The sequence below is a fragment of the Leptonotus elevatus genome, chromosome 9 (assembly GCF_054856555.1).
Source record: "Leptonotus elevatus isolate MCC_2025b chromosome 9, RoL_Lele_1.0, whole genome shotgun sequence".
Lineage (NCBI taxonomy): Eukaryota > Metazoa > Chordata > Actinopteri > Syngnathiformes > Syngnathidae > Leptonotus > Leptonotus elevatus.
The window spans coordinates 12,805,835-12,824,540 of record NC_141247.1 but is presented as its reverse complement, the minus strand read 5'-3'; the positions used below and the strand labels follow the sequence as shown (position 1 = coordinate 12,824,540).

General features: G+C 39.5%; 3 protein-coding genes across 6 annotated transcripts; 2 read left to right on the top strand and 1 right to left on the bottom strand.

Annotated features, from left to right (window-relative positions):
• The first annotated feature begins 519 nt into the window (after positions 1–519).
• On the top strand, positions 520–4,232 carry rad9a (RAD9 checkpoint clamp component A). Its single transcript, XM_086085829.1, has 12 exons — positions 520–731; positions 805–875; positions 970–1,043; positions 1,139–1,187; positions 1,310–1,424; positions 1,558–1,657; positions 1,833–1,939; positions 2,029–2,135; positions 2,224–2,288; positions 2,376–2,465; positions 2,838–3,045; positions 3,917–4,232. The coding sequence occupies exons 1-12, from the start codon at positions 698–700 to the stop codon at positions 4,031–4,033; spliced, it is 1,137 nt and encodes a 378-aa protein (XP_085941955.1). The 5' UTR covers positions 520–697; the 3' UTR covers positions 4,034–4,232.
• On the bottom strand, positions 4,165–12,921 carry tbc1d10c (TBC1 domain family, member 10C). 3 transcript variants are annotated; one of them, XM_086084749.1, is made up of 10 exons: positions 12,814–12,921; positions 12,526–12,706; positions 10,226–10,325; positions 9,997–10,104; positions 9,198–9,304; positions 8,980–9,094; positions 8,838–8,903; positions 8,467–8,656; positions 6,911–7,068; positions 4,165–5,765 (listed from the first exon to the last, which is right to left on the bottom strand). In XM_086084749.1, exons 2-10 carry the CDS (start codon positions 12,663–12,665, stop codon positions 4,359–4,361), a joined length of 2,391 nt encoding a protein of 796 aa, XP_085940875.1. In that variant the 5' UTR covers positions 12,666–12,706; positions 12,814–12,921; the 3' UTR covers positions 4,165–4,358. The 3 variants fall into 3 exon arrangements, with proteins under 3 accessions (XP_085940875.1, XP_085940876.1, XP_085940877.1); XM_086084750.1 differs by having other exon boundaries at positions 12,793–12,830; XM_086084751.1 differs by having other exon boundaries at positions 5,524–5,739.
• Positions 12,922–13,221: 300 nt separating this feature from the next.
• ndufs8b (NADH:ubiquinone oxidoreductase core subunit S8b) lies at positions 13,222–17,954 on the top strand. Of its 2 annotated transcripts, none has more exons than XM_086085577.1 (7): positions 13,222–13,307; positions 14,690–14,738; positions 14,820–14,879; positions 14,962–15,051; positions 16,363–16,535; positions 17,121–17,249; positions 17,550–17,954. In XM_086085577.1, exons 2-7 carry the CDS (start codon positions 14,690–14,692, stop codon positions 17,679–17,681), a joined length of 633 nt encoding a protein of 210 aa, XP_085941703.1. In that variant the 5' UTR covers positions 13,222–13,307; the 3' UTR covers positions 17,682–17,954. The 2 variants fall into 2 exon arrangements, with proteins under 2 accessions (XP_085941703.1, XP_085941704.1); XM_086085578.1 differs by having other exon boundaries at positions 13,247–13,307; positions 14,663–14,738.
• Positions 17,955–18,706: the final 752 nt, after the last annotated feature.

The window sequence follows — 18,706 nt, the reverse complement described above, 5'->3', positions numbered from 1 at the left end:
TGCTCTTCCACTAGATGAGAGAAATTACATAATTAACTTTTAACTCACTTTTTGTGAAGTTTGCTGAGTGGCGTGTCGTGACAATTTTTTTTCCAATGGGAAATATGTGTCTTGGCTGAATAAAGGTTGAGAAAAACAGCTCTGTTGGCTATTTCTTCATAGTGAACTGATGTAAACCTTACTGAATCAAACTTGGGTTTGCTGTTTACAACAGGAAAAAGAAAGGTTGGGGGAAAAAGTTACATTTTGCATCTTAAAAATATTATCATCATAATTCGGTGTCACCCATCGATTCGTTTTCATAAATGATACGAAATTGTCTCTGTTAATTGAAAAATCTAATGGTTATCACTATTCTATTGTATTCTATTGTATTCTATTGTATTCTATTCCTAATCTGAGTATTTTAGTTTCGTGAGACGTTTTAAATGCGCATGCGTGTGTCAAAAACACGCCCCTCTTTGTTATTCTGTTGTTCCGATTGGTCCACGGTGCGGAAGTGATTTCTGGCGGCGTAAACAACAAAGATGCATGGTGTGATTCTTCCAGCCGGTTCACCTACAAAGCTAAATATTTTCCGAAACGGACTATGACGACGACGTATGGAATACAATCTCCTGCTGTGCAAAACTCTGCTGTTCCTCCTTAGCAGGTCGCTGCTCGTTTAGTTGCTATTAAAAATACTGTAGCTACAAAAATGGACTGCGTTGTGACGGGTGGAAACGTGAAAGGTAGACACTTACTCATTTTTCTATTATTATTTTTGCAAGTTCTAAATGTATTCTCTGCGTATGAATGGTACAGTGTTGGCCAAAGCCATCCACTCCTTGTCCAGAATCGGCGATGAGCTCTACGTCGAGCCTCAGGAAGATGGGGTAAAGTTCTCTGAATGATGACACTTCCCGTAATGGGTCACTTGGTCATTGTTTTTATTATGAGTGTTGCTGTTGTTTCCCCCCTGTGTTGTAGCTAGCCCTGCGGTCCGTGAACTCTTCTCGGTCGGCTTATGGTTGTTTCCTGTTTGCGCCTCTCTTCTTTAGCAGGTGCAGACTGACTGTGTGCATGTGTCAATGAACGTTGTCCAAGTTTGGATGGGAAATGTTGATACCAAATTTCCCTGTCTCTGTGCTTTGTGCAGGTACATTGTCCCCAATGGGCAAGCCTTCCGCTGCAGGATGTCAGTAAAGGTGTGTTAGGAGATAAGAATTCCATATATCTATTTATATATTAAATTTTATTGTTGCAGTCCACAGTTACTTAAACTGAATGTCCTTTTGTGTGTGTGTATTTTTCATATGCAAATGTCCAGAGTGTGCAGTCAGTGTTCAAGTCCCTGGCATCTCTGGAGAAGACGGTGGAAAAGTGTCACATCCATCTGGACAGGCAAAAGGATCGTCTCACCTTCACGCTGCATTGCAAATACGGTATGGCCACGTCACCTCTTCCTCCCTGTGATCTGACATTTCGTCACATGAGGGATTTCAAACACATCTAATCTCATTTTTACTGACACATTCTTTGTTTATTTGCATCCCATCCCTGTTTTGTTATCTGCAGGCCTCTTGAAGACTCACAACCTGTCGTTCCAGGACAGTGAAAGCTTACAGGCAGTGTTTGACAAGAACAACTGCAGAAATGTATTTCGAGGCAATTCAAGGTTTGTTGTTTAATAGGTAGCCTACCACTTTTTTAGACCCACTACAAGTACTTATTTGCGTACTCATAATCATATAAACATTATACATTTGAGTACTCATAAACATTTTGAAGAAATAAAAGAATCATACAAAAAGAAATTCATGAACTGCTGACATGCCTTGTATTGTTTTAAGGTTGCTGGTGGAAACAGTTGCACATTTCCCGCCATCTCTAGAAGAAGTGACTCTTTCAGTCAGCGATGAACGAATGTGGTTCAAGAATCACGTGGATGAGGAATTAGGTGAGTTTTTTCTTCTTAAAATGAAGATCTGATCCAGAAAATTATGTCAAAATTGATAAGTCTTTTCGTGGGGTTTCTTTTCCTCTCAGCGCAGTCCAAGGCCATGCTGACTGAACTGTGCCTGGCCTCCGATGAGTTTGACCATTTTGCTGCCCAAACTCACATCAGCATTACATTCTGCCTAAAGGAGTTTCGGGTGAGAACCAAAGAGATTTTTTTTAATGAGGCTGATTTGGAGGCAAAATAATAATTGATGAGTTGATTTTTTTTCATCTCTCCTGCAGGGTATGCTATTTTTTGCTGATAATACAGGTCTCCCTATTTCTATGTACTTTGATGAGCCGGGCAGGTATGCATGTTCGCTCAAGATGAAGTCTTAACTGAATGGACTTCACTGCCATCTTTTTGACATGTGCTTTTGTTGTGTATGTTTCAGCCCTCTTGTGCTGTCTGTATCAGACAGTGTCTTGGAAGGCAACTTTGTGCTGGCCACACTTTCGGATAATAGCAGAAACGACACAAGAAGGTAACAAACAATAACAATGCATGTCAGAAATGTTTAAAGTATTGAGTTAGGCAATCTGGGGTTGTGGTTTGGTATATTTCCACCTTTGTGGGCACCATGTGGGGTTGTTGTTTTTTCCACTAGCATGACCTGGCCTAGGCATACTTGGATGTAATTCACATTAGTTCTTGCTGGTACTAGCTTTCTTCTTCATCAGTGCACAAGCCGCTAATAATCACACTTGAGCGTTAAGGCCAGCTAATGACGTCACTGGCTCAGCTCAGGATCACTTTAGTGACTTTTGGAAAACTGCATATTCCCAAACATTTTTGTCTCTTAATTTCTGTAACGTCCTCATTTTTTTATCATATTTCCCTAACGCCACAACACCAGAGGGCACGCGCCACCTCCCGACGACTTCATGAACGACGACATGGACACCTACCTCATCGCCATGGATACCACTATTATGCCGGGTCCATCAACAGCGGATTGCACAAGCTCAAAGCGGCTGGCGGTAGCCAATCACAGGACAAGGCTGCACAGTGAAGAGGAGGAGAAAGAGGAAACGGCAGAAGAAGATGGGCCACCAAATAAGAAGGTTCATTTTTACTCGCTCAAAGAAACAAATATAGTGGTGCCTTGAGATAAGAGTTTAATCTGTTACGTTACTGCACTCGTAACTAGTGTTGTTCCGATACCGGTATCGGGAGTGGCCCCTATATTGCATTAAAACAAGTGCTAACAAGTAACATGCCGATAGTACCAGTGTTTCCCACTCCATGTTAATACTTGGGTAGGCCACCCAAGTAAACTGGCTACCACCCAAAAGGTTTTCAAGAAAATGTATTAAAAAAATATATTTTTAAAAAAGGGTCACGACCAGATATACTGCATGTAATGTTAGGTCGCCGTCACTTTGTGGATTGTGAGGCTAGAGGAGAAGTGGTAACAAGACTGACTGATTTTGCAAGCCTTACAGAATATTGTGTTCTATTGCTATAAAAACATGGACACCTACCAAAAAGAAAGATTAGAGTCTCTTCTTTCATCAGGAAAAAAAAGTACATTTCTATGCAGCAATTAGCATTAGAATATAGCTAAATTTCATCATTATTTACAAATCTTGGTTGATCTTTTTTGCTCTGCTGCCACCTGCTGGTCGTTTTTATAATAACCATTGCTTTAACCATTCTCTGCAGTTCAGAGGCTGCATAAAAGCCTTAGGTATGCTTTAGCATAAAAAAAACAACAACATACAAATGTATAAATACGGCTATGGGACATTTAAAAAATGGAACGTAACGTATTTATACGTTTTTGGAAGCAAATGAGTTAAACAGCCTTTTTTCCAATTTTTTTTTTTTTTTACTTGAACAATAATATGGACTAGTTTAGAAAAATAAAATGATCTGCATGCGAATCTGATGAAATTCTGACAGTATTTCTTTTCCTGTTGTGTACCGTCACAGTTCTGTTCCTTGCTGTTTGGATCGGTGCTTCCTCCGTCGTCTCAGATGAGCACTCAGCCGGTGAGCAACCAGGAAGTGCTCGCCAGTGACAGTGAGGACGACACGCAAATAGACTGACTGATGGTTGCAAGTTGTTTTTGTTAATCTTCCATTTCTTGAGTGATAGACTGAGAGGATAATGCAGAGAACAACTGCCAGTGTAAAATATCAACTTTTTTTATTTTATTAGTAATATTATTATTGGGTTACATGTGAATTTAAGGAATCATGTTGAAACTAAACATGAATCACTTGCCGTTTGTTTTGTATACAAGATGACAATATTTTCCTCTAAATAAACAAACAAAATGAAAGAAAACATGATTGTGTTTATTTACAGTAGACGACTCAAAAAGCATTTGAATGCTTCAACCCAACTTGAACATGAAGTAAAGAAGATGTATTAAAAGTAAGCTTCAGCATTAGTAGGGGGACATTTTATTGTCTCTCTTTGCAGCTGAAAACTTTTTCCTCTCGTTTCTGGTTTCCTCCTCTCTCTTTCCTTCTTATTTACCTCTTTCTCTCTCTTCTTCCTCAACTTTTCCTCCCTTCGTTCTTGCTCACACCGCCACCACCTCCTCCTCTCCCTGGAGCTCGCTTCCTTTCCCTCAACCAGTTTTCCCATCCCATCACTAAAATCCTGGATCAAGATGGTGGGGACTTGGATTTTGACTGTCTGCTTCTCAGGGTACTTTTTGGGCTGCCTGCGGAAAAGACTGAAATGTTTAGCAGGCTCGGGAGGCTCGACCCGATGAGCAGTCTTCTTTGGAGATTCGGCTTCTTTGCTTTGACCGGGGTCGGTGAAGAGATCTTCCGACAGGCGTCGTATTAACTTTGAGCCGCGGGAGCTGGAGGACTTACGGATGCAAACGTCACCAGAGAAGTGGGGAGTCCCGTTCACAGAGGTTTGCTTCAGGCAGGGAATTATTTTCTTATGTGCTTGTTTTTGTTCAGTTGTGTTGTTGCTTTCTGTCTGACAACAAAGAGAATACGCTTCACTTGTTCTTAACTGATGCATGCATGGAAGCGAAGCTGTTAATGATTTAGTCTTGTGGTATTTTTCTCCAGAAGCGCCTCCGTGTGACAAACTCCTGTCACTCACCGTGACAACATTAGGCTGCCTTTTGACAGCTTCAATAGACTTCTCAGACGTTGCAATTTCATCAACCGTGTCTGTCTTAGCCACACTTTTCACTCCTGACTCTGATTTTGTGGCATTTTTATTTAAAGTTATCCCCACCTGACTTCTTGCCTCATCTCTAGAGTCATCACACTGGACGTTTATGTGGTCATTTAAAAACTCCTCTTCCGGGTGCTGGTGAGAGGCATGTTCAACAGCCAAAGGAATACTTTGACCAACTGTACGTTGGGTCATTTCTCTCATCGGAGTCTGCTTTTTCTCAGAGTCTTCTTTCTGTTTTTTAATACCGTTATCCTCCATTGCCACCTGCAAGTTCAACTCATTGCAGCTTCTCCAATCCTTTGCTCCCATTGAGCGATGCCTGGAAACTCCACCCCCGTCCTTCTGTACTCTGACGTTCTCCCGTCTCCTCCACCTCTGGTGAAGTAGCGAAGGCGACAGTGACAGGCAGGAGGCCGAGCGGGCAAGAGGCACAGACAGGTTTCCTGTCTCTCTCTCTTTCCTGTTCAGCTCTGCCTGGTTGAGTTGAGCCCTCTCCCACGCCATACGGTATCCATGGCAGCGACCTCTAGGGTCAAAGGTGGACGAGGGTCTGTCTTTTCTCCACTTTGCCAGCTCTTTCTCTGTGTGTTTCTCCAGATCGCTGGAGGAAAGTGGCACAGCACACACCTGAAATATGAACACATTCATATATATATATATCTAATATACTGTGTGTATGTGTGTATATAAATATATATATATGTTAGGGGTGTCAAAATTAGTGCGTTAATTTTGAGTTAATTTAAAGTTAATTTAATTTTTTTTCAACGGGCGATTAATGACCGCCCCTTACGCACAACACAGCAGACACGTCCATGTCAAAATTTAGCAGTAATAAATTTAATGATAATTCATACATTTGTGGAGACTGGGGGCAAGTTCCTTCATGTTAAATATTACATAGCTTAATATGAAAAGAAAAATGCACTGAGCTGTCACCAACATCTTATAAATGCAATTATGCCATCTAGTGGCAGATAAATGACCTCAACTCCATTCAATCTCGTTTTTTACAGTACAGTATCTTTTTAATTTTAACTCAATTTTATACATTATTATGAAATTAATTTATCAATGACTAAAAGATGCAGCCAAATTTCTATTAGTTTAACATTTTTCCACTTTTATGTTTAGTGTATGAAAACTTGGAGAAAAAAATATTGTACATTTCATTGTAGTAAATTTAGAACAGATATAAACTTTGTGATTAATCGTGAGTTAAGTATTGTAGGCATGCGATTTATTATGACACCCCTTGTAAAAATGCTTGTTTTGGCTAAGGATTCTCGTACACAACATTGCGTCCTCCCTTTAGTAGGTACACTCTAATGAGGTGGAGAGTCAGGTTCAATTTTAACAAACAAAACCAAAGAGGAACTAATTTAACAATATAATAATAATAATAATACTACATCAGATTTATATAACACTTTTCAGGACACCCAAAGACACAGGAATTGAAGTCACTAGTCACATTGTTTAAAAAATGCCACTAAAGAATGTGCTTTTGTAAATGAAGGTAAATGAAGAACTAAAAAAAAAAGTCCTGAGAAATTAAGTCAAATTAACTGATTAAATAGATAACTGTAATCACCCAGCAGTACATTTAAATCACAAGCGCTCGTCGTATATAACAATATGCATTTGTCCGATGGTTGCATATTTTTTTCATAAATTTAGGATGTCCCTTGGAGGATTTTGCAAAAATGTAATAGAAACATCTTGATATGAAAAATATTCTCTGCCAGCCTCCTACTGTATATTGATCATACCTCTGCTATGAATGCGTCATCCTCTTTTTGAACCTCACACCTGACGTCCCTCAGCCTCTGCAGAGTCTCCATCTGGCCCTGGCACTGCTTCCTCTGCTCGGCCCGACCCAACACGCGACGCACCAACACCACCGCCACCTGCAGCAGCACTCTCACCCCTTGTACAGCATAGAGTAGGCGTGGCAAGTAACGTGTCTTATTTCAGAACAAAATCTTGGCATATTACAAAATACAAATTATATTATACATTAATTTCATCAATTAACTCATTCACTCCCAGCCATTTTCACTGAAGCAACCCCCTTCGCTCCTGGCTGTTTTACTGGATTTGGACTGATTTTGCAAGGCCCACAGAATATTGTGTTCTATTGCTATAAAACCATGGAACCTACCAAAAGAAAGATTGGAGTCTCTTTTTTCATCACAAAAATAATAATAATAATATCTGTTTCCATTTTGCAGAATTAGGATTACAATAAAACTAAGTTTCATCATTATTCACAAATCTGTTTAGAACGGTGGGTAAAATAGCTTTTTTTTCAACATAGCCCTGGTTGATTTATTTTACTCTGCTGTCACCTGTTGGCCGTTTTTGTAATTACTACCATTTCTTCACCCGTTCTCTGCAGTTCATAGGCTGCATCAAAGCCTTCTGTAACCTCTAACATTCAAAAAAAAATAATTTTAAACATATAAATGTGTTTGGGACACTTAAAATATTTAAAATAGAACATATTTATACGTTTTGGGGAGCAAATTAGTTTAAACAGATTGCAGGTGTCTTAGGGTGTATTCAGACCAGGAAAGTCCTTTATTCTGCTTGTTTGGTCCGGACCAAAAGCGAACTTCATTTTTTTCATTTAGTGCGGTTCATATTCACACTGTGCTTTTTGCAAGTAGACTATATTGTGTAATCACGTCCACCGCGTGACGATCTGTGCTCCCATTGGACAAAAATGACGAGGGCTGAACGCATAACCAAACCCGGAAAAAGAGGAAAACATGAAATTCCGACGTGCTGCATATGCCCTGCATATGCGCCTAAACAGAATACGGATTATTATGAATGAATCAAGCACAATATTCACTACCAGGCAATATTCCCCCGCGATGCTATGCTACGGTGGCTTGTTAAACCCAAAAAGGTGCATATATCCAGCAGTTGGAGCGTATCAGCCGTGGTTTGTATTCAGACTGCGAAGCAAACCGATACCACCTCAAAAAGTGGGTCCCGGTCCGCTTGTTTGGTCCGCACCAGGATTCGTTTGTGTGTATTCAGACCTGCACAAAAGGTCCGGATCAGCGCGGGAAACAAACTCTGGTCCGTTTAAAGCAGGCCAATCAGTGCAGGTCTGAATACACTCTTAAATAACGTGACTATGACATTATTTTGTCAAAACGATAAATAAATAAAAAATCAAGAATTATAGCACACTAGATTATGCAACCCATTTCTTGATAATAGCCAGTTTTTTTTTCTTGTGAAATTGTGCACGTTTTGAAAGTAGAGTACTTTTTTTTTTTTTGCATTCTGTCAGTGTGAGACAGTGATTTACCATTGCAGAAAAACAGGTCCCACACTCGGAGGAGAGCGTTGAAGGGCAGGTGGCGTGTGAATAAACACATCAGCCAATCTGTGGCGAACATGAGGGGCTCCACTTCGTGGCGCTGCAGATGTTTGTACGCGGGTGGGCACGTCTTTCTCAAAACCCAGGTCAGCAAAGTTGCATCGAACAAGACTCCCTCCTGCACCACACACGCAGAACAATTAAGTGCACTTCCATTACCACCGCACATCATCATTATTTCAACACCTGCACATATAATTTTCGTGACATTTTGCTTTGGTGGTGTGTCGTGAGATTTTCCAAATGTAAAATATGTGACTTGGCTTAATACTGAATAGGAAACACTGCTAAACACTCACCAATAGAGGACTGTAGTAGCCAGGTAGGTAGTGTTCGCTAATCTGGACCAGACACCAAAAGGCCTCCTGACAAGTTTAACCGCCATAAAATGACATCAAAACCACTTTAATGAGTGAATTAGACAAATAGAATTGCGACTACCTCTGCTGGCATGTTCATTAGGAGAACAGCAGCCACTGGCCCTTGCGCCTGGCAGTAGCCTTCCTCTGGTTGGTACTGAGTGTACGCTTTTAGCACTCGGAACAAACCTTGCTGCCTATACACACAGAAGACATCCATGTTCTGATAAAAGTGTCTTTTGCAGCCTTCATACATTCATGTATTTTCTGTGTCACAGTGTCAGAAGTAAGGTCCCGTACCCATGTCCGTCCTTGGAGAGGAACATCTCGTGGAAAGGAAATTGCCGGTCCAAATCCCTGTCGATAATGTCCACCCATTTCTGCAGAGCGGCCTGCGAGTCCAGAGACTGCCAGGGGGGGAAAAAAAGCCAAATAAAATAAGAGTACTTAGGTATGTGAGTTGCAATGTTAAGGGAATTTTAGATTGGGTTTTTTAATCTACTGCATATTTTGGGCCCAATTTGTGCTACAGTCTGGCTTGTGGCTTAAAGACATTCTCATGGACCAGTATAAAAGCAAATTAAAAACAAAGATGCCCAAAAAGTGATTAGTAGTTAGGTGAGTCCAAGTTTTGAACATTGATGTGGAGGAGTCAAGCAACAGTCGACTAGTTGACAAATCAATCAACCCCTATGGTGAACATTCATTTATTTTATTTTTATTTTATTTTTTTTTCCAGAACATTCATTTATTTTAGGGGTCCCAAACACGACTCACAAAACTCACTCAGTAATGCCACCAGGAAGTTGGGGGAAAAAATAGCCTCTGGTAATAGTTTTACCAATCAACACGAAATTCATCGAAAATGTTTCTAATAACAGGATGTACGGAAGTCTCATGGGCCCATGCCCGTAATTGAACAGAAAGACTGCCATCTTGATTTGAAGCTGCCATTGGAAGCAGGTATTAGACAAATGGGTGACGATGTGGATAGGGCGTGGCAAACACGTTTCATGATCATTTTGAGTATTCACAATAAAAATCGTTCATTGCTGCATGCAGCTTGAACTTTTAGTTGAACATGTTTTTTTTTTAATACCTGGAAAAGTTGTTTGTTTCGGTTCATCCTGTTGGTGGCGCCACACAGCAGAGGCCAACACTTGGCTCGGAGCGAAGTCGGGATGCCTTTTTGACACTGCACTTTGACCTGCGGAAAGGTCACGTGTCGATATTGTGGACATTTGAACTATATATATTCATCTATATTTTTTTTTATATTTTTTAGACATTCATCATGACGATTTGGAGCATTTAATCACACCACACACCGTGTTAGTCTTCTTTAACAAGATGCTGTGCCACTGGTCCATGATGCTGATCCACTTGGCTTCCCTCTGCCTGACGAGTTGAGGATGTGGGCCCACAATCCTAATGATAAACAAGCAAGTGGAAATTGTACTTCCCTCAGAAATAGCATGCAATGCCATCACGTTAATACAATAAATACATCATCACAAAATATTACAACAAACATCACGTTGTAACGAAACCGTATGCAGTCGAGGAGCTGAGAGTTCCATGAGGATACATGACTGTGTTTGTCCATTATTATTATCAGCTTGTTGCAGATGAAATCCAATACAGTGATGCCTACTTGTATATTGACTTAATATTAACGTATATCACTATCACTACTGTTGTGCTACTCACTGCAGTAGATATATGAACAAAGGTACAATATTTGCATCAAAAGTTTGAAGTGAAATTGGAGAAGTTCCCGCTGTACGGTACAATGTCTCAGGGCACAGATAATGGCCCATGTCACACTAGTTTAGAATCACAGCATCAAATCGAGGAAGTGTCATGCACAATATAGGTACAGCAATCAAGAAGTTGTTCAGAGTTGCTGCATGCAGAACTTGTGCGCTATACACGCTTTTAGTACTGAGCGCTCCAGAAGCAGGACAGGAAACAGGAAAACCACATGACTGCGGTGTGATGCCTCCATGGTAACAGGTTAGGGTGTGTAAGGGAGTATAAAAACATGTACAAAATACTTGTACATTGGCTTAGTTGACCTTTAATTTTGTTACTTCCATGAAATGTATATTTTATTGTTAAAGGATTGAACTTTTAGTTGCCTTTCACAGTCAATAATTATTTTTATTTTTTTTAAGAAATAAATAATTTTCTGGTACTCATGTTCTTTACTCAAGAAAACAACGTGAATTTTAAAGTCCAACCACCTATTTTGAAAACTGCTTTTAAGGTCAAGGTTGAGCTGGACTCCAACCCAGTTGACTTTGGGCAGTGTACATATAGAACACGGATAGGCAATTGGCAACCACACTCTGAGTGGCCCCTCGATTAATTAAAAATAAATAAATAATGGTGGAATATGTATCCTCAACTTCTTAGAGCCCTGAATGTCTCAGTACCCACAAATTCACTTCCTTATTTTTTCTCCATCTTCCCCCCAACATGCTTGTTATTCATGTAAACATGTATTGGCAGTAGATCTAGAACAGCGGTGCCCAAGTCCGGTCCTCGAGAGCCCCTATCCAGCTTGTTTTCCATGTCTCCCTCATCCAGTTAAGCTGAATCCAATGATCAGCTAATCAGCAAGCTTTGCAGAAGCCTGATAACGATCCTGATTATGAATCAGGTGTGTTGGTGGAGAGTAACATGGGTTGTGTCCGAATGCGCACCCTACTCCCTATATAGTGCCCTATTTAGGGGTCACGCCATTTTGTAGTGGCGTCCGGATGTCCAGGGAACCAAAATGTAGGGCACTCAAAATTACCCACAATGCAATCTGAAAAGTAGTGAACATCGATGTTCACTCAACCGGGTTGATGTATACCACAATGCATTGCGAATATGAAAAAAAAAACATGGCGCGAACGAATCAAATCCAATGCATTAATATATATACTATGAAAATAATTAATTCGTTTTAGTTGAAAATATGTACAACAAAGGAAATGAAGTACAGATTTAAAACATTTTCGTTCACAATAAATAGTCGTCGTAAGAGTTACGGTGGTCACGTGATATGCGACGAGGAGAAAGTAGTGAGCTGGCTGCCCGAATCGCCAAACAGAATGAGGGCACTACATGTTAAACCACTATATAGTGGAGGGTTATGTAGTGAATGAGGGGTTAGGGGGCAAAGGTGGACATTCGGACAAAGCCATGGAAAACAGACTGGTTAAGGGCTCTCGATGACCGGACTTGGGCACTCCTGAATTTGGGGAATTTAGAATATATAAAATATACTGTATATAAAATAAATAAAATAAAATCCATTAAGAGCACATATTTTGCACGTATGCACATAATTGTCCATATTTAAAATTACATTTTTGACTGGTTAGGGAACTTTGTGGTCCTATGTATCCTTTAGTTGCACATCTCTGATATAGACAAACAACCATTCACCCTTACATGCAGCTGAGATTTGAACCTCAGAACGGTGAGGGGGATGTGTTAACCACTAGATCATGGTGCTGCCCTCAATTTCCAAATTAGAAAATAATTTTTTTAACCAACCATCAATCAAGATCTGTTTAATGAACAGTGAATCAGAAGTGAAGCTACCCACAATCACAAAGGTGGAACTGCTTACCGGGTTTCAGATGCATTCGACAATATGAAGCCAAAGCGGTCTGTCTGAAGTTCAGGACTGATCTCTGAGCCCACATCAGATCCAGAACTGTCCTCATCACTGGACATCTTTGGACCTGCACCACTCGATGTCCTCAGCATTTAATTGGAAGATGAGATGAGATGATGAAACTGATTTAAAACTGCATTAAAAAAAAGAAGAAAAGATCCAACCTTCTTCACGTAATAACTTCTCACCTTGTAAATTAACAACACACGTTCGACATACATTTAAAAGGAATTGCAGTACCTTCTCGCGTGTCCGTCCTGTTTCATCACTGTAAATAGCACTGAACTGAAGATGTGTGAGGTTTCATAGTGGTGGTGGAAAATGAACACTTCCTCTTCTCTCTGCTGCCATCTCCCACTGTTACTGACGCATGGTGTTGCCTCAAATCTATTTCTTTGTAACTAAACCACGTGGGCTTGTATGGAAAATAAACTTGTCTGAGGCATATTTATTGCTGGAAGATGACACGTTCATCATGACATCATTGTGAGTAACAATGAACTTCCTCCTTTAAAAAAAAGAAAAAAGAAAAAAAAGCTGATTGTGCATACAATTTTCTCTTAACAAGAATACAAACTGTGGGGGGGAGTGGGGGCAGAATACCTTAATAAATTGTGTGCGTTTGCTAATCCCAGATGAATCACAAATGACCGAGGGCCGGTAAATGCATCTTGGCCTTCACTGCGCATGACAGTTAGCGGTGTCTTCCGGTAGGAGCTCGACAGACAGCAAAGGTAAGACTCTTTCTTCAAAGGTCAACATAAGCAACATATAGTTAGCGTTTGTTCATTCAGAGGTCAACATAAGCAGCTCTCTCGGGATTTATGACCACTCTTTTCCGCTGCGACAACCAAAGGGACGTCTAGTGCTTTGAGCGTGTCCTCTATTTTAGCTTTTGCGTTAGCCTATGAGAGAAGACATTGGCGAATTATTTGTGGAAGTGTTATTAAACATCAGAAGCGCACTCGTATCAATAAATGACTATTAGTTTGCAGGAATGTACCCTAATATTAGTTTTATTCTACGAGGATGAGCTCGCTGTGCAGAGGATTACTTAACTCGTAAGTGCGTTCATACACGGTTATCAAATTGATGCGACATTTTGGAGTCATGCCTCGATGACTAGTTTAGCCATGGTGTGGCACGTAATTAACGTAATATAAGGTATCCGTCAACAGTGATCAGTCCAATGTTGTGGCTAAGGCTCTTGAAATGACACGTGAATGCTCTTAACACCTTCTTCCCATTTCTTTCGAATTACCTTATGTAGCACAGTTTTGCCGTACAATCAAGGATTACCGGCAGGTGGCGCCACAATTGTGGCCGAAAAGTTCCAGGACTAATGCTACAAAAATATGTTTCAAACTCAAGCTGCAAATTTTGCCCATCAGAATAAATTCCACCAGAGTCTTAATATTTCCCCCCCAATCTTCTATGCTGCTTTCATGCACACCTTTTGCAGTGCCGTCGTCACGATCATCTTGATGTCTTCACACATCAAAATGAGGTGGGAAAGTTTCTCCAGCACAGCGATGTTCTTCAAGAGTTGGAGTCTTGCTTCTTCTCACGCACCTGAGTGAAGCTGATTGATTGTCTGGTTGACAGTGAAGGAGAATACTCATAGATTGGGTTGGGAAAGTATAAAATAGTTTCCTGTGTTTGGATTTAAATTGGAGTTGTGTTTTGAATCACTCCCTATCCACCACATTATGGTCCATATGAGTTTAGCATTTTGTAGAGCTGTTTGAATATGTAGTCAGTATAAATTATCGATTTTATAATACTCCCAATGTATTCCCCAACACGTCTTGAAAAGTAGTGGACAAGCGATGGTCACGAGAAAAGCAATATATCCGATGTTACAATGCACAGATACAGGAAAAAGATTTTCTAGTTCCGGGGTTTTGTTGGATTTTTGTCATGTTCATTAGTTGTGGTCTGAAATGCTTCATTCAGTTTACATTTTGTAAAATACACCCGTCTTAAAATGTTGATCTGGTAAGTTGTAATGTATTCCAGCAATGATGTAAGATTTTTGAATTTGACTATAATGAGTGAACTATGAGTGATTGAACGATTCCACACACAGCCTAGGTCTTATAAAACTGCCTTTCAGATGTCTGCTTCACTGGGTCTACGCCTTCTCTACTGCTACTCCAAGACAGGTATTACCGACTCAATAGATATTCTCCAAAATAAGGACATAATAGCTTTGACACAGAAATATTTTTTTATGTGTTTTGCAGGCACGTTGGGATGCACTAGCGTACGTCCCTTCAGTGTCGGTGTGCAGCGAAGTGGCTTCAGTGAGTCCTTCAACCAGCTAACTGATTCATATATTGCATCCGCATTCAAGACATGTTTTTAAATGTATCCCTCTGATTACAGAGTATGTTAATGCTGTGGAGCAGCAGACAGATTTCAGGTCCATCACTGACCGTGCTGCAACGACTCTCCTATGGACAGAACTCTTCAGAGGTCTTGTATCACGAGATGCTAACATGATTACCGCCATTAAAATATATCACTATTTTTAATAGTATTATTTAGAAAGCTAGATGTTGACAATAAGAGAATAATATTAGTGTTTAGCTCCCAAGGTAGGAATTAAAAAGCCATAAAGTGTGGGAGAGGAAGAATTTCTTCAGTCTGTCTGTGGAGAAAAGCAACGACAGCAGCCTGTCACTGAAGCTGCTCCTCTGGAGATGGTGCTGTGCAGTGAATGCTGTGGACTGTCCCACAAAGGACAGAAGCTTGTTCAGTTTTAAAACTAAACAGAGCTACTACAGAAAAACGACTACTTGTGTCTGCATTGTTGACCAAAACTGATCTTAATGATCTCATATATTCCTGCATAGTCCAATGAAATTACGACTCAATTAGTCTGTTTCCATGTCCAAAACAAATACTGCAAAGGGACACCCTGACTTTAGTGCACCAATTTATGAGTTTGTTGTATTTCTGTACTGCTGGAGGCCACAACTCATAGCCAGATGTTCACACTGAACTATAATCAGTCATCGTGACTCCATCTTAAGATGGGGGAGCTGTGTAAATTAGTCCCGCTGTCATGTCAAAATCCAGTGAAACACGGATTTTCAGAAACAGGCAACCAACAAATTAACATTACCAAATATTTACCTGGTTGTTTATTTTCATACTTGATGGGTGAGCAGGCAGTCCAGAGACCCAACTATATGTATACAAGCAATGACATTTTTAATTTTTCATAATATTCCCTATTTGTAGGGAAAATCAGCCCCCAATTTTTTGGGGACAATAATATGTTCTTTGCATCCCTTTCAGTCTAAATATGACATTCTGGTTATTATTGCGTTAGTGGAATACGAGTTAAGCAGCAAAGGGGGCGGCCATTTTGCCACTTGCTGTTGACTGAAGATGACATCAATGTTGCTCAGGTCTCAGGTATCAACCAATCACAGCGCAGCTTCAGAAAACAGGTGAGCTGTGATTGGTCGTCGGTGCAACTGTGATGTCTTCTTCAGTCGACAGCAAGTGACAAAATGGCCATCCTCTAACTAAGATGGATAAAAACGGATGGATTTTGCTTCATAACTCATATTCCACAAATGTAATATTAATCAGAATGTCATGTTTAGACTCGTTAGATCACATAAAATATTATTGTCAAGAAATTTTTAATTTTGACTTCCACTTTTACTAAAACTTTTTTTTTTACTTGAAACAGCATTTCTTAGCAAGTTTTGAAAGACTCTTTACTCTTCATTGTAAAATACACTGAGTGTTGGGTGCCCTTCCCTCCCTCAGGATTGGGAATGACCCTGAGTTACCTTTTCCGTGAACCAGCAACCATCAACTATCCCTTTGAGAAGGGTCCCCTCTCACCTCGCTTCCGTGGGGAGCACGCCCTCCGTCGCTACCCCAGCGGGGAGGAGCGCTGCATCGCTTGCAAGCTCTGTGAGGCCATCTGTCCCGCTCAGGTGAACATGATCATAGTTTTGTGTTTTTCTTACTTTTAACTCATTCACTGCCATTGACGGCTATAGACGTCAAAAATTCATTTAAACTATTTCTAGTTTAACATTTTTTCCCTCTTTTGTTGACAAAAGTATGAAAACCTATCATTTTGTTGTTGTATTAGAACAGATATACATTTTGTGATTAATTGTGAGTTAACCAGTGAAGTCATGCGATTAATTACGTTTAAAAATTGTAACCGCCCGACGCCCCTAATTTTTTTATTTTTTTCTGAAGAAAAAAATTATTAAAAATGATAAATATTTTTTTTTATTTTTAAGAAAAGGTTATTAAAAATTAGGGGCATCAGGCGATTAAAATTTGTAATCGTAATTAATCGCATGACTTCACTCATGATAATCACAAATTTTATATCTGTTCTAAATGTACAAAAAAAAAAAGGTTTTCATACTCTTGTTAACAAAAATGGAAAAAAATTGTTAAACTAATAAATATAGTTAAAATGAAATTTTGACATATTTAGCTGTCAATGGCAGCGAATGAGTTAATGTGAAATCAGTGATGAAAATGTTTTCTTTTCGAACAAGGCCATCACTATTGAGGCTGAGACTCGAGCTGACGGCAGCAGGAGGACCACGCGCTATGACATTGACATGACCAAGTGCATCTATTGTGGGTTCTGCCAGGAAGCCTGCCCTGTGGACGCCATTGTTGAGGTGGGCGCTTTAGGGCTTATTTGAAATATGCATTCTCGTGAGGTACATTTGCACAATCGAACAAGCTTTGGTGAAAAGTGATTCAAAATGTAAAAATAAAAATTGCTTAGTTTGGGTAGACAATATTGAGGCTCTAACTTTGCTCCTAGAGACAGTGCCAGAAAACAACAAAACTTGTTATTGTAACCGGTTTGCTTTATTGAACACCTTTTAGGGTACAGTATTGCTTTAGTGGAATGTTAATTCAAGTCCAAATGTGGAAAGCAATTTAAGACCTTATAGCTGTTGTTCTTCCCCCAGGGTCCGAACTTTGAGTTTTCAACAGAAACGCATGAAGAGTTGCTGTACAACAAGGAGAAGCTGCTCAACAATGGAGACAAATGGGAGGCTGAGATTGCAGCCAACATCCAAGCAGACTACCTGTACAGGTAGACTGATGGGACGTAGCTGCCTGGTCAAGCTGTCTAAATTTCCACCATGAAAATATCATTTATTCTCCAGTGCATCAGAGACTGTTGCATCACAAATATTTGTCACAGAGGCCAAAAGTCCAGCTATAGCATATCGTTTCTGAACATGCTTCCAGCTACATAAATAAATAACTTATTGTATTTGTTTTACAACCAGGACTTTGAGGCAGCATTATGTTTGTATTTTTCCCGATTCCTTGAAAATCTAGAAATAAAGTAGGTTTTCAAAATTTGACTAGAGTATTTGTTTTTCTGTTTTGATAGTGATCTACAGTAGACTGAGAATGTCACCATTTTTAAAATTCTTATTCATGTTATGATTTATGGCCAGGGAATCTAAAAAGGGGTTTTATGTAAAAAATCAAATAAAAGAAAAAAGGTTTATATTTTATTAAACATAAAAATAAAGAAAACACATTACAAGTATAAAATATAAGTTGAAGTAAAAAACAAGAATAGGAAGAAAAGAGTTTATATGTTCAAAAGGGGTAGGAGGAAGTTAAAAACGTATCTAGTCCTACCCCTTATTCGTTTTATGTTGATACAATGATAAGGTTAATGTAGTTCAACAAAAAATGTATAAAACTAGTCATATAATACAAGTGCACTTTAACATACAGACGTTTGCCATCAACATATGTACATGCAATTCATAGGCATATACCATAATACATTTATGAATCATATCCTCATACTCACATATATAATTTTCATTACACTCATACCGATACATCCAAAGAAATTGCAGCATATATACAATTTTAACAGCTCATGTTTGATTTAGTTTTTTTTTTAAACTTTGCTTTTAAACATTTTTTTTTTAAATTCAGCAAGTTATTCCACAAATTAACACTTTTTACAGAAACACACCTTTGCTTAATATTTGTTGTTTTAATTTCTTTGTAGACACCTGTACCCCTTATGTTATAAGGACTCTCTCTAATTTCAAACTGCTTCTAATAACTGGCAGAGTAGATTGTTGTATAC